At 44.3% G+C, this 20,723-nt stretch overlaps 1 protein-coding gene across 2 annotated transcripts in view; it reads right to left on the minus strand.

The window, feature by feature from the left end:
• Nucleotides 1-20,723, minus strand: part of FBXW11 (F-box and WD repeat domain containing 11) — a 137,888-nt gene that overhangs the window by 16,908 nt on the left and 100,257 nt on the right. For both annotated transcript variants that reach the window (XM_015406931.1, XM_015406930.1), the window contains 4 exons: nt 18,607-18,793; nt 18,125-18,215; nt 6,375-6,512; nt 3,300-3,418 (listed from right to left, as the gene is read on the minus strand). In XM_015406931.1, the coding sequence (XP_015262417.1) occupies nt 3,300-3,418; nt 6,375-6,512; nt 18,125-18,215; nt 18,607-18,793 (535 nt within the window). The remainder of the gene's footprint in view (nt 1-3,299; nt 3,419-6,374; nt 6,513-18,124; nt 18,216-18,606; nt 18,794-20,723) is intronic.

The following is a 20,723-nucleotide window of genomic DNA, read 5'->3' on the forward strand; positions in this document are numbered from 1 at the left end:
ACGCCCAAAGAATTGGGCTTAGGATGTGTATATAAAAACTCAGCCCCTGATTCCTGGATCTTATACATGTGGTCCAGACGTTTATTAGAGACATTAATGGAAGCCGGACGAGTCCAAAAGTCCTTGGTGGTTTGCAAGAGAACTTTTGTCATTGGTAGAGCCACGGAGGGCGAAGTGTTAGAGTGCATAATGTCAAAAACGTTATCATCCACAAAACTGGCAACGAGAGTAGGAGTCATAGATAGATCTAATGCCATGCGTTGAATAAAATCTCCATAAGACTTAACATCCTCTGATGGAGAAATAGGTAAATCCGCTTCCACATCTTGCGAGGTGGGCTGTGCATCTCCGTCCTCGATATGTTCAGAAAGGCCATCTGAATCGGAGGATACATTGGATGGTTCTGGAGATGATTCGAGTAATTCAGGTTGAGACGGTGCCGGTGTGTTAATCGGGGGCACAACCGGGTCTGGTGGATGCGTCGGTATCGACTGCTTCGATACCGATGGTCGATCTTGAAAGCGCGAAATGCGGGATGACACCGACTGACGATCCCATTCAGGTGGGGGTGGTATCGGGAGTGCCCAAGGGTATGGGTATCGATTCCCGTACAAATAATGCCATTGCCTCTCATCCCAAGTCAAGGGAGGAGATGTTGGTCGGTGCCGATCCTCGACTCCACGTTCTGGGGAGGCATGAGAGGATTGACGGCTCGACATATCAGATTGCGACTGATTTGTCTGTTGAGTAAGGTCGATGTCGAGATCCGAACCGATCGGGTGAGGTTCTTGCGTGGGATCTCGACCCTGACTAGCTGAAACCTTATGGACTTTGGGTTTGTCCGTTTTAGGTTTCTTCGACTGCTGTGAGTCTTTGCCCTGCTTCCGGATCTTGGAAGGTACGGGGTGGTCCTTTATCGGCGTCGATCTTTTCGGTGCCGAAGCATCGATTGCGACCGTCGACGTCGATGATCCCGGAACGGGAGGACAAGTGTCCGCAGCCAAGGTAGACATCGAGGCGTGCCCGGACGTGTCTAACGGCGAAGAGGACTGTGGAGATAATGCCTTCTCCATCAGGGCCAAGTGTAGACGAGCTGCTCTGTTTTTTCTCGTCTGGTTCGAAAACTTTCGGCAATGTCTGCACTTAGAGACACAGTGCGACTCCCCTAAACAAACGAGGCAAAGCGAGTGCCCGTCGGTGGGGGATATTTTAAGGCCGCAAGTCCTACACCGTTTGAAACAACCCCACCGCGGGGCCATAGGCCAGCGGGAGGGGAACGAAAATAAAGAATAAACACCGAAAGAAAAATGCTTACTACAAAATAAAGAAAGAGAAACTAACTAAACGCAAGTTTAGCAAAAAAAGTTGGTACTTAGCAGACCGAGGCAGAAGGCGTCCTACTTGGACAGAGGTTAGAGAAAATGCCGTTCTAGATTCAAAACTCTTCTTTCTCTTCACCTACATACAGCGGAGGCTGGTCCATTAAGGCAAAGGGGGCAGTGCCCCACCAACGTAGCTCCCCAGCACTCTCCTGTCTGCCTTCTTACTGTCCTTCCCAGATGTCCAAGGGGTGGCAGACTTCCGGCAACAGGGCCATTCTGTCTTGTTTAATGCCACGGCAAAGGCAAGCAAGCCTTGTCCTAGAGAGACAGAGGGCTTCCCCCTCCCCCTTTAAACCAGTCCACCTGCATCAGTCCACTAGCTGACCTTATGGCTCCCCTCTGAGCCCTGACCGGTTATTAACAAGGCCTGTTAACCTTCTTCCCCCCCAAGGGAAGAGAGAGGAAAAGAAAATAATGCCCAACCAGTGATAGTATCTGAAGGAGAAATTTTATGGCTACCAAAGCCTAACTTAACTAGTGTACTGTCTTGTCTGCCTCTTTAAACCACACACACATACACTTTCAGAATCAGGATCCCAGGTGATTTTTTTTTAAAAACACTTATCTGTTTCACTCTGGACATCCCCCTCACCACCTGTAGAGACTTTTGTTGTTGTGAGTAAGGGGCAAGCCTGGAGAACAGGATTCAGGCATGCATCTCACAATGAAATCTTGATGCTGCGACAGCTCCGTCTCTCAGTGTGTGTGTGTGTGTGGGGAATTCTGTTCCAGCCTCTTCCTAGGCTCTAAGAAGTTGAAAGGTGATGGAAACTCACTGCTTCAGTAACTCAGTTCTTGAATTGAAAGCTGGAAAACACCCCCCCCCCCCAAAGCCTTGTTTTTCTTGCCTAGGGAACACCAAACTTTCTTCAGTCTACAATCCTATACAAGTTTACTTGAGAGGGAATCCTACTGAATATTACAAGGACTTGTATCTGATTAAATATGCAAAGAATTACACCATTAGTGATAAATTAAAAGTGCTGACCACATGCCCTCAATAATTTTGTTAACAGAGTATCTGAAAAATGTTAACTCCTGAAAGGCAAAGGGGGTGAGGCTCTTGAAAGCCTCCTTTCTGGGACCAGAACCCCTTCATCCGGTTGGGGCTGGCTGTAGGCAGTCGGTTACCCAGTCGTGAGTTAATGCCTTCTGCCTTCTCCACGTGGCCACAGGCTTCCTTGCTGCGCGTTACTTCACAGCATGTAGAATGTGTTCTTGAGCTATGGGCCTGGAAAGTTTTGGATCAGATTGAGACACGCAACAGTACTCATTTTCTCCTTTGTCCTACAAACCTTACTCTTCTGATTAGTGTGCTGAACAGTGGGAGGCACACGGCAAGATTTCTTCCCTGCATTAGGCATGCCTACTTTTGTTCCCAATGGTCGCAAGAGGGGAGGGTTGCATGAGGCTGGCACTTTGATAGGGATCAGATAAATGTTAAGGAACTGTACTGCTGTGCTGAAATGTTTTTCGTATCACTGCACAAAATCGGACATAACTGAACAAAACCAGAACTACTGGCTCCACCTACCGTTGTCTCTGGCTCCAACTACCACTGACTGCCACGACCATAAGAACATAAGAGATGCCAGTGTTGGATCAGGCCAAAGGCCCATCCAGTCCAACACTCTGTATCACACAGTGGCCAGAAATACCAGTGCCATCAGGAGGTCCACCAGTGGGGCCAGGACATTAGAAGCCATCCCACTGTTGACCCCCCCCCCCAAGCACCAAGATGACAGAGTATCACTTCCCCAGAGTCCCTATCTATACCTTGTGGCTAATAGCCACTGATGGACCTCTGCTCCATACCCAACTGGGTATCAGCCACCACTACCCAGATAATCTTTTTTATGGGCATCTCAACTGCCTCAGCCTGCTTCTTCCCAAACCTGAAGCGACTCAACCACTTACCTCACAGTGGAATCCGAAGATCCAGTTACAATGACTCTTTCATCGTACTGCAGGCAGAGAACAGAGCCAGTGTGCCCTGTTAATACTTTCAAACATTCCAGTCCTGTTTTGTCCCAAACCTGCCAAACACAAGTCCCGGGTGAGTGAGTTAAATGCAGAGTCAATTTCTTTCTCTCAGCCAATGAAGCTATGAGCCCCTCAAGTCCCTTCTTCCAGGAGAGTTGGCTTCACTGGGTCGGTTGAGATGTCATGCAGGACCATGGCTTATTTCAACGGTGGCTATTTGCTGAAATCAGGAATTAGTCTGCAGAGGGTCAAGCGAATCCTGCCTAATCGGTGCAAATCCTGACTGCGGTGTCATCCCTTGATGCCTCACTTCCCCCATCCTTCTGCTATCCTTCCTGCCATGTAGCACCCGACTGATAGCAGAGCCTTTCATCACCAATTCACTTACCACTGAAAAACAAGAGAGGGAAAGCTCCCACCGGGAAACTTCTCTGGGGTGGAGTGAGAAGTCTATTGGGAGAAAAGAGCTAGATTCACGTCCAGGAGCACCTTAGGCACCAAGAAGACCTTTGAGGTATAAGCTTTTTGAGAGTCAGAGCTCCCTTTGTCAGATACTGCAAGGCAGATTCTGAGTGGAAGGTGGGGAACAAGCCTGGTGCTGGCATGCCGCAGGAAGAAGGCACAAAGGGCCATGTCCTTTCTGAGCTGCTCTTCCCGGGCATCTCTGAAGGGAGGGCAGACATGAAGTGGTGGCAGGAAAAGAAACCAGGCTTAAGCCAGGACGCCACGTTTGTATGTTATCTGAAACCACAGTTAAGACCAATGTTCCCTGTAAGCTGTGGGGTCGAGTGAGCAAAAGTTCTACTTTGTGGGCTACTGGCATTAAAGTTGTGAGCCAGCGATTTGGCTCCTGCATCAATTAGTTTGCTCTGGAGCCCTCCTTCCTGAGCTAAGACAAAAATCTCTGAGCTGGAGGCTAAAAAACTGTGAGCTAGCTCACACTAACTCAGCTTAGAGGGAACACTGGTTAAGACTAACTGTGGTTAATAAATCAGCTTCAGATCATAAGGCTGGCCCTGCTGGATCAGGCCGGTCCATCTAGTTCAGCATCCGGTATTACACAGTGGCCCCACCAGTTGCACTGGGAGGCCAACAAACAGGGCAGAAAGGCCAGGGCCTTCCCTTGATGTTGCCTCCTAGCACTGGGTTTACAACGTGAGGAAGGGCATAGTGATGTGAAGGCCTGGAAAAATTCGGGGGGGGGGGGACCAGTTTCCCCCCACTTTTTTTCCTGAAGCCTTTTTTGTTTTCCCCCGAAAAATTGAAGAAAAAGAAAAGAAAAAAAATGATTATGGAACGTTTTATTTTAACATGATGAATAACATACTTTAAGACAAGGTGTTCAAATATTTTCCAAATCATTTCTAAAAAATATGTATGGTATCAGATTAATCTAAAAATATGAATAACTGTTACTTCTGGATTTTTAAAAATTGTTTTGTGGAGGGTTTTTTGTCTGTTCCAGATAAACTAGTAAACAGTTCAGGAGATTGTTGCTCCATTTGTTACAATTACAAATAAATATTATTTAAAAATTAAATTCTGTTTGTAATAACTGTTTGTGTACACTATATTTTTAATATGCTAGTTGTGATAATTTCATGCCAAGTAAAATTATCCATAGTCATATTTTATGTTCCTAAAGTAGCAGAATGACTTTCAATCTGGAAAAGAAAAAAGAAGTGCTAATGTAGCATTTTTTCAATTTTCCCGAAAATTTCCATTTCCCCCCGAAAGAAACCAGAAAAAACTGGGTTTTTTTCTGAGCCTCAAAATTTCTGGAAATTTTACATCTCTAGAAGGGCACAAACCTTGACATGAACCTATGATGAACATTGCCAGTTTGTGGTTTGCAAACTGTGCCCATCCCTATCCATGATCCTCCAAGTGATTTTGAAATGGCTTGCATACCCTTCAGCTTAGGCTGAAATAGAAGCAAGCTTTTTCAGCAATTCGTTTTGCTCCCCACCCACCACCCACCCCGGCTGGTGAATTCGGTGCTTGGACTTCAGTGATCCCTCTTACTTGGTGAACTCGCCGCTTGCAAAGCTATTTCAGAGATCCCTCTCTCCCCTGCTTAGAAAAGGGGAGCGAAAGGGATTGCTGAAATGGCTTGCATCCGTTTAGTTGAAATAGATGCAAGCCATTTAAAAGGAACAGTCTATCCCCACCCCCCCATTCTGCTGTCCTTGGGGAGCCGCTGCCAGCAGAAAGGAGGGAGGGAACTTCAGGAAGCACAAACTGGTTCATTAACTGAGAAGGTTTGTGGTTCGTGAGACTCCACGAATCATGAACCTCTACTTTCCTGGTTTGTGCCCATCCCTATTCAGAGGTCTACTACCTCTCAATAGAATCCTGGCTTCAGATCCCAATTTGAGACATTCAAATCCTTTACTGCACCCAAATCACAGTCAGTGTGATGGCATGGGTTAGATAAAACAAACCTAAACATCTGAACTGACCCCATTGTTTTGTTTGTTTTTGTACCTTAAATCTTTTTAAAAGAGCAAGAACATGCGTACCTGTGCTTGTCTGGGGGAAAGAAACTTGACTGGGTGGGAAGGGGTAAAACTGATGTGAAACAAAATGACTGCTGCTCTGTAACATCTCCTAGGCCCGATCTCCCCCTTTTTAGCTTTGTCCCCCAACTAGAAGGGTACAAATTAAGCAAATGTGGTTTTTGGAGTATACACAATATTTTTGGAGTATAAACAGTATATGACAGCTTTTAAATTATATCAATTTCTCTATCACTTGTTTTCAAAATTCTGATAAGAGCACAAAATAACTCAGGTTCAACCGCCAGGATTTTGGATTCCAGGTGCCTTGAAAGACCGTGAGTGCTCCTCTGCTGCAAGTGTTCTGCTGCCACACAGTGACAGATGAGAATTCTCCTCAGAGGAAAAACAAGACAGGAAAATCCCTTGGAAAGTGCAGCCAGCCCAAAGCCAGCGTGAGTATTGGTGGTTTGCCTTCCAGGCAAAGTAGAGGGACAAGAAAGTCCTTTACCTTAATGGAGTTGTCTCGAAGGCCACTGATGATCTTCTCATCGTCATACTGTAGGCAGTAAACCCCTTTGCTGTTTTCAGATCGGCACTGAATTCTTTGCAAGTTATGCCTTCCACATCGCCAGTTAGACTCTATAGTCTACAAGAGAGCAAAATTGGTAAGTGTCATGCAATAAGATGGCCCAACTGCTTAAATTCATTTATTAAAATAGCAGAAGACAAATGCTCAACAACAATGAATGAAATTCCTGTGAGGAAGGAATCGACTAAATAATGAACTTCTCAGTGAAGTAAAAAAAGGAAGGGGAAGAGAATGAATGATCTTAGCTAATGATATTTCATACAATGTTCTATGTTATTCACTATTCACAAGCCATTCAATTTCTTGCCATCAACATGAAGAAGAGGAGGAGGAGGAGGAGATTGAATTTATACCCCGCCCTTCACTGCCCAAGGGAGTCTCAGAGCGGCTTACAAAGTCCTTTCCCTTCCCCTCCCCACAACAGACACCCTGTGAGGTAGGTGGGGCTGAGAGAGCTCTGACCGAAACTGCTCTTTTTCAAGGACAGCTCTTGTCAGAACTACAGCTTGCCCAAGGTCATCCAGCCAGGTGCAAGTGGAAGAGTGGGGAATCAAACCCGGTTCTCCCAGATTAGAGTCCACGCACTTAACCACTACACCAAACTGACTCTCAAGAAGAAGACGAGTAGGTTTTTATACCCCACTTTTCTCTACCTGAAGGAGTCTCATAGTGGCTTACAATTGCATTCCCTTCCTCTCCCTACAACAGGCAATTTGTGAGGCAGGTAGGGCTGAGAGAATTCTGAGAGAACTGTGACTGGCCCAAGGTGACCCAAAGACTTCATATGGAGGAGTGGGGAATCAAACCCGGTTCTCCAGATGACGGTCCGCCACTCTTAAGCACTACACCGTGCTGGCTCTCTATATTAAAAATAGTTTAATTTGCTGCTTTAAGACATCCAAGACTCTGTTCATGTATTAAGACAGCTGTTACAAACCTTGGCAAGCCTGTGGACCCTACTGGAATTTTGAGAACCTTCACCAGGCACCACTATAAAAGGGTACCACGGGGAGGGGAATCACAAAATATTGGGAGGATCTTAATTAAGTGTCCTCCTTCAGTGGAGACAGCTGTTTCTGAACGAGTGCTCCCAGTAGACTCCTCTGCCCCTCTGATGCACCTCCTGCTCCAGTGTGATAGAAGAAGACCAGGATTGCCTTTTTGCTTTGGGGAAGGTATTTCCCTGAGGAAGAAATAAGTGGGTGCCAGGAAACACATTGGTGAGTGCCATGGTACCCATAAGCACAATACTGGGGATCACTTTATTACCTTCTTCCTGAGTACAGTTCCAGAATAAACCTAGTCTAGCTTTTGCCACAGAGCTCTCGTTTGTCAGATGGTTGTTGATGAACATTCCCATCCTAGATATGGTTAAAACCAAGTTTTCCCCTATGACCCATGCAATACCAGTCTGAGGTGGGCTCAAGGAGTATCCAGTCTGCCATACCATCAAGATGTGAGAGCAGATTTCCCCTATGACCCATGCAATACCTGTCTGAGGTGGGCTCAAGGAGTATTCAGTCTGCCATACCATCAAGATGTGAGAGCTGACTGATCAATTTAAGAAGGTGGGTCAACTTGAGAGGACGCACTGCTGCTGACACCTTCCAACAGCCCTCTTGTCTCCCACCCTTAAGTCAACCCTTGATGCTGTCTCCCCTTTGGAGCACAACACTCATCAGAGCACCCCTCTTCTCTGACACAGAAAACAGAAAGGATCTCTTTAAAAGGCTGGCTTTCTGCTGCTTTTTCAGCTCACCCAGCAGCTATGTGCTCTTTCCAAACAGTACCTTTATTTAAGACATTTGTACCCCCATTTTCTCTCGCTTTAAAAGCATCACCTGGCTTACAGCATCACCTTTCCCACCTCCATTTTGTTCTCACAACAATCCCGAGAGGTAGGTAAGGCTGAGAGTGATTAGCCTGTGGTCCCTGAAACAGTATTCAGGTTCACATTTTGATTCTGTAATGTATGAACCAAAGCTTATTCTCAACACAGGCCACGGTGCATTTAACAGTGAGATTTATGTTCGGATTGCTTGAAATGGATTTGGATGACTATGCAGAGAAACTGTCCCACACAGGCACACTTCTGGAGACTCACAATTACATTACCAGAGTTATTCAGAAAAAGAACAGAACTATAAACAAAGTTTCACAGAGAAATTAACTCCCCTTTGTCTCACTCCCCAGCCCTGGAACTCCCAACCTTCCCATTATACCCACAGTGTTCCTCATTCCCACCATTTGAAAATAGTCCTGAAAGATTCTGCTGTACTTAGTATATTAACTAGTATTTATGTCGTTTCCCTCCCCCCCAAGCGGTATCACTTTATCCCATCTACACGTTTCGGATTGCCACTAATTCTTGAGGTACTGCACACAGCAGCCCAGTTCACCAAATAAAATACTAGTCAAAACAATTCTACCTATGTGTTTAGGGAGAAACTTGCTGCAATTTTCACATTTTTAAGCTCCTAATTGTAAAGTTACCAGAAGCAAATGTGGGCTGCAAATCAAAGCAACCGGAGCGTGTTATTCATTGCTGGGCCAGAGTGCTGTGAATCAGTAATACCCATGCAGGTGCACCGTTTAATTCTGTGAGTAGATGTGATTTCAGAGAGACATTAATGTGGTGTTGCTACTGTGGGAAAATATTTCATATTTTGGAGAATTTGTAAAATCCCCTTTAGTGCGTCAATTGCCAATACGCTGGGAAAGTAGCCACAATACACAAAAAAAATATATACAGCTGCACAGAAATTGGCAGGAGTAAAAACAGATGGGAGTACAAAAAATAAGATTCTAAAGAACTAAATATAGCTGAGTGGGCAGGCAACTTTGGAGGACCAGCAGAAATGGGGGTCTGCTGAATGCAGCCTTTGCAAACCCCTACCCTGTTATTTGCTGTATGAAATGTCCCAAAATATCTGCAGACATCATGTTGCCCAACTGCCAAAGCATAGGCCCAACTAGCATGCGCGCCTTCCTCTTGTGCAGGTATTCCCATTGCTTTCTGTTCCAGAGAGAACGATGGTGAACACAATATTTGTACTTGTACTTTTCCTGAGTTAACAACAGGACGTTTTCACACGCTTTTCCTAACGGTGCTTAACAGCAGATCACAGTCTGCAAATTCACTTCTGACTGTGGGTTCAAACTGTGGTGTGGTCGTGTGTGATCTCTTGAGCCAAGAGGATAGGTGGGGTATAAATATTTGAATAAAAGAAAATAAATTATCTACGGCTAATGAATGCATTGCTCTATCCTGGACGGCCTAGGCCAGCATGCTCTTGTCAGATCTCGGTAGCTAAGCAGGCTTGGCTAGTACTTGCACGGAAGCTCACTGAGGAAGTTTAGAGTTGCTATGCAGGGGCAGGCAATGGCAAACCACCTCAGTTTTTCTCTTGCCTTGAAAACCACACAAGGTCAGGCTTCCGGGGAACATGGCGACCTGATAAGGGGCACCTTCAAAAGCTCCAGTCCTTTGAGGGGCGAACAACGCCAGGAAAGGAGGGAATTTACTTCTGTATTCTTACCTCTCTCCCACAGGGGAGACCCAAATGACAGGTGAACCCATGGGAGGGGCTTTGATAAGTCAAGGTTCCACCTGGGTTCTGGAAACCCTGAGTGCTGTTGAGATAAGGAGGGCTCTTTGCTGATAAGGTCAGCCGACTCCAACTGTTTTCTTTCTTTTCCTTTTTTCCCTAAATCAATCCGGACTCAGTAATCTTTGCAATCTTTTGGACTCCCAGAACTGTGATATTTTGGATATTTTCGGACTCCCAGAACTGTGATCGTAATTGAAAAGACTGGCAGTCTTCCAGCAGAGTTTGAAGGCTATGACATGTAGCAGGGATTTTAAAAACTCAGCTTCGCCAGACAGTTGGCTCATCAGAAAGAAAAGATTTATTTACTTTTCTCTCTTATATTTTCTCCTATGTGGACACGTGAAATTTCCCAGAATGAAAAACAACATGAAAACATTGGTGTGTCCCCCCCCCCCGAAGACCTTAGATGAATCAGCATACCGGGAAACAAAGGCTAAGATGCTGCTTTCCCCCCTTTTCTCGATTTCCTTGTTGCTCCCCCTCCCTTTCTCCCTCCCCTTCCCCCCTTCTCATTTACCACCTTTCTCCCCTGGCTTTACTATATTATAATTTTAAGTGAAAAAATTGTTCTGTCAGTGATAGATTGATGTTGGTGATTTAATGATTAGAGGATAAGCTACCTTTCTCATCTGGTTACACAGAGGGTAGAGCTTGGTCAGGAAACTTTTGGTTAATGACACCTGAAGCCTGCCATGAAAGTCATTCATGTTTTCTTGCTAACTCTCTTGAGACTGAATATTTCAGTGTGCTCTACATGGAGCTACCCCTTAAGATGACTACCCAAAAGCTCCTAAAGGAAGAATGCATCTTGTTCTTGCACTGGAGAGTTCAGTTTGTAACCTAGGACTTGCTTGTCCTCAGTGCACAGAAATTAGATCAATCTGATACCATACATATTTTTTAGAAATGATTTGGAAAATATTTGAACACCTTGTCTTAAAATATTTTATTCATCATGTTAAAATAAAACGTTCCATAATCATTTTTTTCCCTTTTCTCTTTTCAATTTTTCCAATTTTTCTTCACAAAACAAAAAACCTTTTTTCTCCAAATTTTTCCGGTTTTTTTCCCGGGCCTTCACATCTCTAATGGGGACTTAATTAGCATGTAAAAAATGAGGGATACACAAGCAGCTTCCATTACGCTGCTGCCATCAATGTGGCAGTACTAAAACAGCTGTGTGTGCCCAGTTCTACTTTCATTTCTGGTCCCAGGCCAAAGCACCGGAGACAGCTCTACAGCAGCTGTAAGAAGGAGTCCTCACTCTGGTTGAGGGAAGGAAGGAAGAGAAACTCTATGAGTAAAGAGGATAGTGAAAGGGTAGTGTGACAGAAGTGAGGAGGTACACAGCCTCCTAATTTGGGAGGAGGTCCAGAAATCAGGATTCTTTAAATGTGCATATGTGGCAGAATGGGCTTGCTCTGGCCTGCAGGCCCTATTCCACCATGCCCTCCAAGGTTTTCCCAACACCTGGAAAGGCTTTTCTTTCTCTGAGAGCTTGTGTGGTGTAGTGGTTAAGAGTGGCAGACTTTAATCTGGAGAACTGGGTTTGATTTCCCACTCCTCCACATAAAGCCAGCTGGGTGACCTTCGGTCAGTCATAGTTCTCTCAGAGCTCTCTTAGCCCCACCTACCTCACAGGGTGTCTGTTGTGGGGAGAGGAAAGGAAGGTGACGGTAAGCTGCCTTGAGACTCCTTCATGTAGTGAAAGGAGGGGTATAAAAACTAACTCTTCTAATTCTCCTTCTCCTCCTCCCTTGGGTAACCCACCACCACCACCTGACCTTTGTAAGGAATTGCCCACTCAGAGAGTCAGGACTCCCAGCTTCCCTTCCAAAATCTGAAGCCCTGCCTCTGTGTGTCCTGCTGCCCAGTGCCTGGTTTACCACAGAGACAATTTACAAACTTGTGCTCCCCCAGAAGGAATAGCCTGTTGCCAACTGCCTGCCTTCCCCCTGGTGCCCCTTTTAAAATAGTGTGTCCAAGATGGTGGAGGTCTATGTAGTACAGAGAACCACTACCAGCACCCAAAGCTATGAAGTGTGTATTAAAAAGAAAATGTTCACAAGCATTCTTTTAGCACAGCACCAGACTGAGCAAGCGATGCAAACAAAATAGATAAAAACGCAATCCTCTGTCCCTCTCTCTATGCATGCCCTATCAGACGTTAAAATATAAGACAGGCTCCTTTATCTTAGGAATAGATCTCTACAGAATTACTTTCAAGGAATAGATCTCTACAGAATTACCATCACCTTGAAGTTTCCTTCAGCTCCTCAGATGAGCACATGATTTAATGGCTGCCTCCTTCAGACCTTAGTTAAGAGTTCTGTCTTGTCTGATGGACTCTGCACCAAAGAGACCCTCTTGCTACAATAAGTTTTTATCACCTCTCTTTTCCCCACCCACTGGACCAAGTCAGGCTGGGTCAGGTAAGTTTTTTCTGAAGTTTCCAGAAATTTCCTTCCTGAAGTCTCTCTAGTAGTTAATTCCTCCAAATCTGTTCCCTTCTTGGGGAAGGGGGAGAGCTTGACCCACCCATTATCTCTCCTGCTAAATCAATTAGCATTTATATGAAGGTGGGCTGAGCTATACCCCTTCCTGTTCTCTGCTCAGAGGGGGGGGACTTTAAAAACTCAGAGCGAAGGTTTTGCTCATTTCAAACCTCCAAAGGAAAAATGCATTTCTTCACAGTATAAAACAAAAGCTTTGTTGCTGTGAATTAAGTTGTGTTGCATGAAAGTGGATAGTAAGACATAAGAATCTGAGATCTGAGGCAAGGTTTAAAAAGAATAACAAAGATGGTTTATTTGTATTACAGAAGTTTAAAGGGACACTTCAGCAGTCACTTTCAAGGAATACTCTAAGACACCGATTCACTAGATATGGCCTTAATAAAGTTTAAAATACACTTCCGCTTTTCAGTTCACAGACTTTCAGCTCTTAATTGCCCCCAAGTGATAGTTACATGGCCTGTTATCACTCAGGGCCTTCTCAGCCCTGAATACGAGGTCAGACCGTCTCACATTCAAGTGTTCTAACCATATCAGTCTACCCACTCCTCAAGACTATATCATTACTGGTCTGCTCATCACCAGGGACAAGCCCAAAATGGTTGCTCTGCCCCCTTCTTCCTGAGGTAGAGTTGACCTCAGTCCTATGTGCCTTCTGAGGCAGAGCTACACTCTGTCCATTGGCTCTCCTGTCGAGGCATGCCAGAATTGTCAGATCTCTCTCTCTCTTTCACACACACACTTCAATCAGCTCTCTAAAAAGTGATTGGATGTTAAAGGCACCATTCAAATAGGCTCAGGTACTAACAGATGATTGGCTGTTTCATCTTCAGGGACCAGAGGGCAGTGTTCCCTTTAAGCTGAGTTAGTGTGAGCTAGCTCACACGGTTTTTAGCCTCCAAGCTCACACATTTTTGTCTTCGCTCAGGAAGGATGGCTCCAGAGCAAACTAATTTATGCAGTGGCCGAATTGCTTGCTCACAACTTTAAGGCCACAAAGTAGAATTTTTGCTCACAAGACTCCACAGCTTAGAGGGAACACTGCTCTGGAGCCATCCTTCCTGAGCTGAGACTAAAATGTGTGAGCCGGAGGCTCAAAAATTGTGAGCTAGTTCACACTAACTCAGCTTAGAGGGAACACTGCCCCCAAATGCCCCCCCGCAGCTACGGGCCTGCCTCCATCAACCATCTGTAAATGAAGAAAATGCGATGCCATGGGATAGTGGGTGGGGAATGATCATGGAGAAAATGCTATGCAACAGGGATGGCTGCAGTGAAGAGGAGGAAGCGGCTGAGCTCCCTCCTCCTCCCTCTTGCAACAGCAGAGACTTGCACAGGCTGACCAGATTACAGGATCCAACCCTTTAAAGAAGTGTCACAAAAGTTAAAACAGCCAGCAAAAAAAATGCCTTGTGAGCATCTAAGGTTGGAGCAATTGAGCTAACCTGAATGTATACAGTAGCCAAATTGCTCGCTCACAACTTTAATGCCAGTAGCTCACAAAATAGAATCTCTGCTCACAAGACTCCACAGCTTAGAGGGAGCACTGCCAGAGGGCCTCCTGTTTGTCACAGCAGGCACTCAACTATTTATGCACAAGGCTGCAAGTCCATTGTAGGGGCCAGCTCTTCTATTTCCCTCACCATTCCAACCCAACAGCACCTGAATGAAAAGTTTCCATTGTTAATCAGGTCTCCTTTCAAAGCAAGGAAATCAGGACAGAATCTTTTAAAATCCTTCTTCCTACTTGGGACTGAAAACACGGAGTCCGCTTGATGGTTCACAGCCTTAACTCCCTCCTGCCCACAAAAGAAAACTTTAGGTGTGTGTGGGGGGATATTAATTTAAAAGGAACCCAGAAAGCATTTCCATGGGGCAGCTTCCATGGATTTTCATGGATAGGGGCAGCTTCCATGGATTTTCAGATATGAAAGCAGAAAATATTCTTCTTAACAGCTCACAAGGAATAAATTATGTCTGTACTAATTCGAAAGGAATAGCTAAACAGTTGGCCTGGCATCACAAATAACCTGGAAAAGGCCCAGAGATTTGGAGTGTGGGGGGGGGAATCTGCAGCCCACCTGGCAATCTGCCTGTTCACACAGTCTGCTAAGAAGAGTCAAATTGTACTACAATATTTTGGGACTGTGTCCAAGCACATGATTAACTGAACCAAAAGTCAGATTTCCACAAAAACAAGTTTTGCATACCTAAATAAAATTTCCTGGGACAAACCCAAAACTAGTTTTGCCTTTAAAGGAGGTTCCTAAAGCAGAGTGAATTCTGGTGGGTCAGCGCAATGGATCCAGGTTACTTGAATTACCTGACCATTTTGAACACACACAAAAGGGGGAGGGCTCCTGTTAAAAATGATGGCTCTCTTGTTATTTGCCGTTCTGGAAGCAGAGAGCAATTTATCCAGTTCCAAAAGCCCTTTCGCCATAATTTGATGCTCTAATTTCTTCCTTGAAAAGCTGTGTTCTTATATCTGTCAGGATCACGTTTACAAATTTGCATTATCATGATCTGAAGCAAACACCAATCTGTAGTGGCGTGCATTTCCGGCCCTGTCAAACGGTGAGCTTTAGGTTACAGAAATACCTTGTACTGTATCATTTTCTTTAATTGATATTTGAAGTTTGGGCAAGTTGTTTCAGACTCCATTTTGAAGCCAGGCCAAAGCCCTTTGTCAGAAATGCATTTACTAGCAAGTGAATGTGGAAATTTGTCTTTGTCTGACTCTAGTGCCTCACAGCCTGGTTATGAATTCCTTGTTTCTTTAAATGTTTCGCAAATTGGTGAAATGTCTCTACTGCCTGCTCTTGAGAGGTACAAATGGTCAATATCCAGTCTCCTCCAATGGTTCCAGTCATCACAGATGCTTGGTTCAGATCAACTTTCCTCTGCATTACTCATTGTGATTGGCATGGACTCCCTTTCATCGGCTAAAACTATTCCTTTGCTGGCCAATCGAAAAAGATTTCAGTCCTCTGGAAAGCTTAAAAGTGGTTGTCTTGCTAGAAGATTGAAGGAGCTGTTGTGTTTTGAATGTGGAGCTCTTTAGGGAATGCAGCCAATATGGCTGAATTTCCTGCTTCTTCTCCAAGTTGGAAGAAGCCAATCTGGTGGAGGCTATTTTGTAAAAAAAAAAAGATGCAAGGTAAAGGACTGTTCCTGTAAATAAGCTCTGGGTATACTTTCTGGATTGGTGCCTGACAGTTTTTATATTTTCCTACATTTCTATATGTTTTCTGCTTTCTATCACTTTTTAAATACCATACAAATTTCTGATTCTTCTGTAATTATAATGAGCATATATACACACACACATGCCAACTCTTTTATAAGAGTAGTGAAGTCTTTGGAAGCCTTTAATACTCAAAATGGTATAAACACCTTCAATTTCTTAATATGAATATGTGGTGGCATAAAGTGGAGGAAGTGTTTACATTTTTTAAGAATTTGGATCCTTGGCTGGAATGGAAAGTTCTCTGCATGTTCCTAATAGTAGGGGCCGCCATCACAAGATGCAAATGTAAAAAACCAACAACAAAACCCCTTTTTCATGCCTCTAAGAAATTTATAAAGACTTATACTAATTAGGAATCAGCCCCGTTTAGTCGTACCCCTGGATTACAGAGTCTACAGTTCTTTAAATTAACCTAGGGTAGCTGCTTTCAAATACATCTTTCCCCCCAGGTTTTGTCATAATTTGGGTCTGACCAACATCTTTGTATTACCTGAGGGCCGAAGGATTTTAAAAAAATGTCACCAGCAAAGGCATGCAAATGCATAGTATTAAATATATCCTCTAATGCACGTATCTAAGCATAACGGGGACGCCTCGAGAATGACCTGCTTTACTCTCTCAATTCTGAAGTAGCTGTTCTCATCAGTGCTTTTTTTTTAACCTCCCGAGAAGCCAAAGGGTCAAACAGAAATCCTCATGATTTCAAATTACGAGCCCTGTGTACTCAGATTAGCAACAGATTTGCAATAGATTTGCAATAGGATAGTGGTTTTAATGTGATTCTAATAAAACCCCCGAGAATAAATGTGATTCTCTGACATCCAGGATTGTGCTTCAAAAAAACCCCCAAACATTTTAAACAGAAATGGCCACTTGGTCCAGGGCAGGTTCAAATGATTAATGTAAGTTCTCCTGTGTTCTATGTAAACGGCCATAACTAAGGAAGGGATGTGTGAATGTCAAAGCTTTGCTTTGTTCTGTTCATAATAAGACTGAGTGCCCAGAGCCAGAGATCTCTGCCAGACAATCAACGCTCCTGTGCCCATGCTGGAGGACACAGCAATGGACACACAGGTCTCAGGTCCCTTGGAATAAATGGAACCACCACTAGGTACGAAAACAGTCCCATGTACACAACTGAGGTTGGCAATGAATTGGAGAGGTACCCCCCAGCTAACTTCTTCTCCTGAAATTCCATTGTTCATATATAGTATTTTGTGTGTGTGTGTGTGCGCGCGCACGCGTGCTCCTGGAAATCATGGCGACCTCTGGTGACTGACCCCTACTGCGGGCCTGGAGTATATTCAGAGAGGTGGCTGAATAAAGCCTGCCCCTGTTCTCCCAACTGCTGGTATTTCAAGGAGGTCTCCCTTCCAACTACTTGCCAGCTTCGACAAGCTGCCAAATGTGTTTCATGCGCATTCCTTTCCTTGAGCTTAATTGCTTTGCTGCAGCAACAAGTATCTTTCAAGGCCGCAGGAGGAGAGCCGCTGAAGACATTGCTTGGGTTATCCCGCAGATGAGTCCCACAATTGGGTCTTGGTGGTTTGAATGTACTATATCCTGACATGCTCTTTGGTTACAAGTCATTCCTAACAGTGTTCCTGTCAATGCACCTTTAGCTTCAATAAAAGTAAAACCTTTCTACAAGTGTGTACTTCGTTGTCGTTGGGGGGACCTGACACCTGCTTAGCTTCCGTGATCTGACGAGATCGGGCTTTCCTGGGATATCCAGGTCCGGGCTCATTTTATATGTTATGCTGTATGCCTTGATCTCTTTCAAATCCTCTCTCTTCTGTGTTTTACAGTACTGTCCCTTAAACTCATACTGTTTGAGCCAGTTTGGTGCAGTGGTTAAGTGTGTGGACTCTAATCTGGGAGAACCGGGTTTGATTCCCCACTCCTCCACTTGCACCTGCTGGTGTGACCTTGGGTCAGTCACAAGCTCTGGCACAGCTGTCCTTGAAAAAGAGCAGTTTGTGTCAGAGCTCTCTCAGCCCCACCCACCTCACAGGGTGTCTGTTGTGGGGAGGGGGAGGGAAAGGAGTTTGTAAGCCGCTCTGAGACACCTTTGAGTAGTGAAGGGCGGGGTATAAATCCAATCTCTTCTTCTTCTTCTTCTTCTATTTCTCCACTCCATCACAGCGGCCCTCCTGAATCAGGCGTCACTTCCTCATTTAGGGTCAGTGTCATAAAACTGAAAACTTTACAAAAAATATACCAAAGCACTAAAGTTCCATGAAATGCAGCTTCAGACACAAAGCAACTTTAAAAGGTAGCTGTCAAAAGACATACCTCTATATCTTGAATTATCTTTGGGTACAGTGACCTGTAAAATGAATTGGGAGGGCCATCTGTGGGTCTGTTTTTAAACAGGTACTGATCCCTAAAGAGAGAGAGGAGAAATGAAAAGGTTACATCTTGCATTCAGACACACTGCCATATACACTGAAGCCAAAATCAAAACAGAATAGGAAAAGTGAAATCCCCCCTCCCACTGTAGCCCACTGAGCCCCTTTCTCCTCCTGTGGGTCAGGGGATCATTCATGAAAAGCAAGGAACTGAGAGGTCTATGGGGGAAAGGGGCTTTGCAGAAATCACCTCCATACTTCTGCTAGCTTAACTGCACCACTGTTGAAGAACAGCACCACCAGGAAGCATCCTAAGAGTTTAAGCTGATAACCAGTATTGACAAACCTAAATGTTCCCAGTGTATTTCTGGCTGACCCTCTAAGTCTGAAGAAAGGCCACATGCAGGTTTTTACACAGATACATACCAGCCCCTTCTTTCGGAAAGGCCTTTCCAGAGTGGATCGGTTCGTACCATTCTCTCAATAAGCTTCTTCCATAGCATGCCCTCTGAAATAACTCGTTGCCATTCCTTACAAACCAGCTCGGCTGCACAGAGCGATCTGGCATCAAGGTAGGATAGGATATTTTCTGCTATGTGATCTAAGCCTTGCTCTTAAAAAAAAGAAAAGAAAGAACACTTGTCAGGGTTTTTCCCCCCCACAGAAAATTCTTACTTGAACTGCAAAACGATATATAAGAACATGAGAAGCCATGTTAGATCAGGCCAATGGCCCATCCAGCCCAACACTCTGTGTCACACAGTGGCCAAAACCCAGGTGGAATTAGGGGGTCCACCAGCAGGGCCAGAACTCCAGGAGCCCTCCCACTGTTGCCCTCCAAGCACCAAGAATACAGAGCATCACTGCCCCAGTGTATTATAGTTATATTGCCTCTGAGAGAAAACGATTCGACAGCCTTACTCTCTTCAGATATTTAGGTTACTAACATACCATCATGGATAAGCACCACACAACTTGCACATAAAATTTGCCACACAATATTATGATAGAACATTTATGTAAAATTAAACAGATGTAAATTGAAGAGCTCTTTAGGCAGATAAATCCAAACGATACTATCTTAAATAAATAGCTGGGCCTGATTCAGAGAGCTACTTTACTTGCACTCACTTGTACCAAGTGAGCTGCTCTTCCCTCCTAGTGGAACAACAGGTCCACACACCCACCAATATGACATATCACAAACAGCTTTTGAAATCTCATTCCTTTTCCAAAGGTATTTTGCCAAGTATTATAGGAGTCCACTTGCTCGGATCCAAAGCACTCTGAAGTGTCCAGGACTAGCCCACTCCATTCTTTACACCACACCCTTTATTCTTGACACACAAGAAATGCATGAATGGCAACTAAAAAAAAAAAAAAGCAAACTTCAGAGGACGGCGGAAGACCGGAAGGCCTGGCGTGATCTGGTCCATGGGGTCGCGAAGAGTCGGACTCGACTGTGCGACTGAACAACAAAAAAAATTAGCAAAAAAGAATGGAACAAACTCCATACTTGCCTAAACTTCAGCTGAAACTTCAGCAAATGAATCCCTTTGCCTTAGAAACTCCCTAAAAGTATCAAAGTTGGGTTTCCCTGCTCTGTATATATAGGAAGGTTATAGACTTACTTTTTAAAAAAGGAATTGCTCAGGCTTTTAACTTACTCTGTCACAACTCTTTTAGGCATGACTTTTATAACTTTTTAATCTGTTGGGATTAGCAATAAAAAAAAAGTTTTATATTGCTACTATATATGTATAGTGTGTGTAAATTACTGCCCTACCACTTTTAATATGCTGCTAGTGTGAGTGTAATGTTATTTCATTGTACTAGTAACTTACTTGCTGGTGTTACTGTAGTTTCTTGTTGGTATTTTTGTTTTGATATTGGCAATTGTGTATGTTGCTTCAGTGCAGTCAAAAGTTGACTGACTGATATCGAGAACTTGGCTGACCCCAATACTTTAAAAACAAGTTTTTTTAAAGCACCAGTCAGATCCATAAACTACTGGTTGGACAGCAAGTTGAAGTACCACCCTGGTTATAAACACACAAATTCAGGCCTTTAAAAGGGGTTCTCAAATTTCCTATGCATAACTAGAATGAATCTTACTGGTAGCTGCCCAGACTTTGTACGAGATTTGTCTATTACGACTTATTTACAATGCGTACCCCCTGCTCCAACCTATCCAATGTAAATGCCTGCAAGGCAACTTACAAATAATAAAAATTCTAAACGCAGTAAAACAATAAATACAAAAAGAATAAAGACAGCAGCAAACAGGAAAATGTAATAAAACTATTCAAAACAGTGCGAGTTGTAAATCCAGGAAGCTCTTAAAAGTCTAGCACAACCGCCATAAAGCCAGGGGAAGTATATTAGAAGAACCATGGGATAGGAGCAGGACAATCAGACAGAACTTGTAACAACACTCCAAAGGGGAAGAAGACCTAAAAGGTCCAGGGGAATCCAAATGTCTTCACCTAGAGCAGGGGTCCTCAACCAGCAGGGATCTTTGGAATTCTTACATGGGCTGGTGG

Source organism: Gekko japonicus, unplaced genomic scaffold (assembly GCF_001447785.1).
Source record: "Gekko japonicus isolate JY-2015 unplaced genomic scaffold, Gekko_japonicus_V1.1 scaffold1350, whole genome shotgun sequence".
Classification (NCBI taxonomy): domain Eukaryota; kingdom Metazoa; phylum Chordata; class Lepidosauria; order Squamata; family Gekkonidae; genus Gekko; species Gekko japonicus.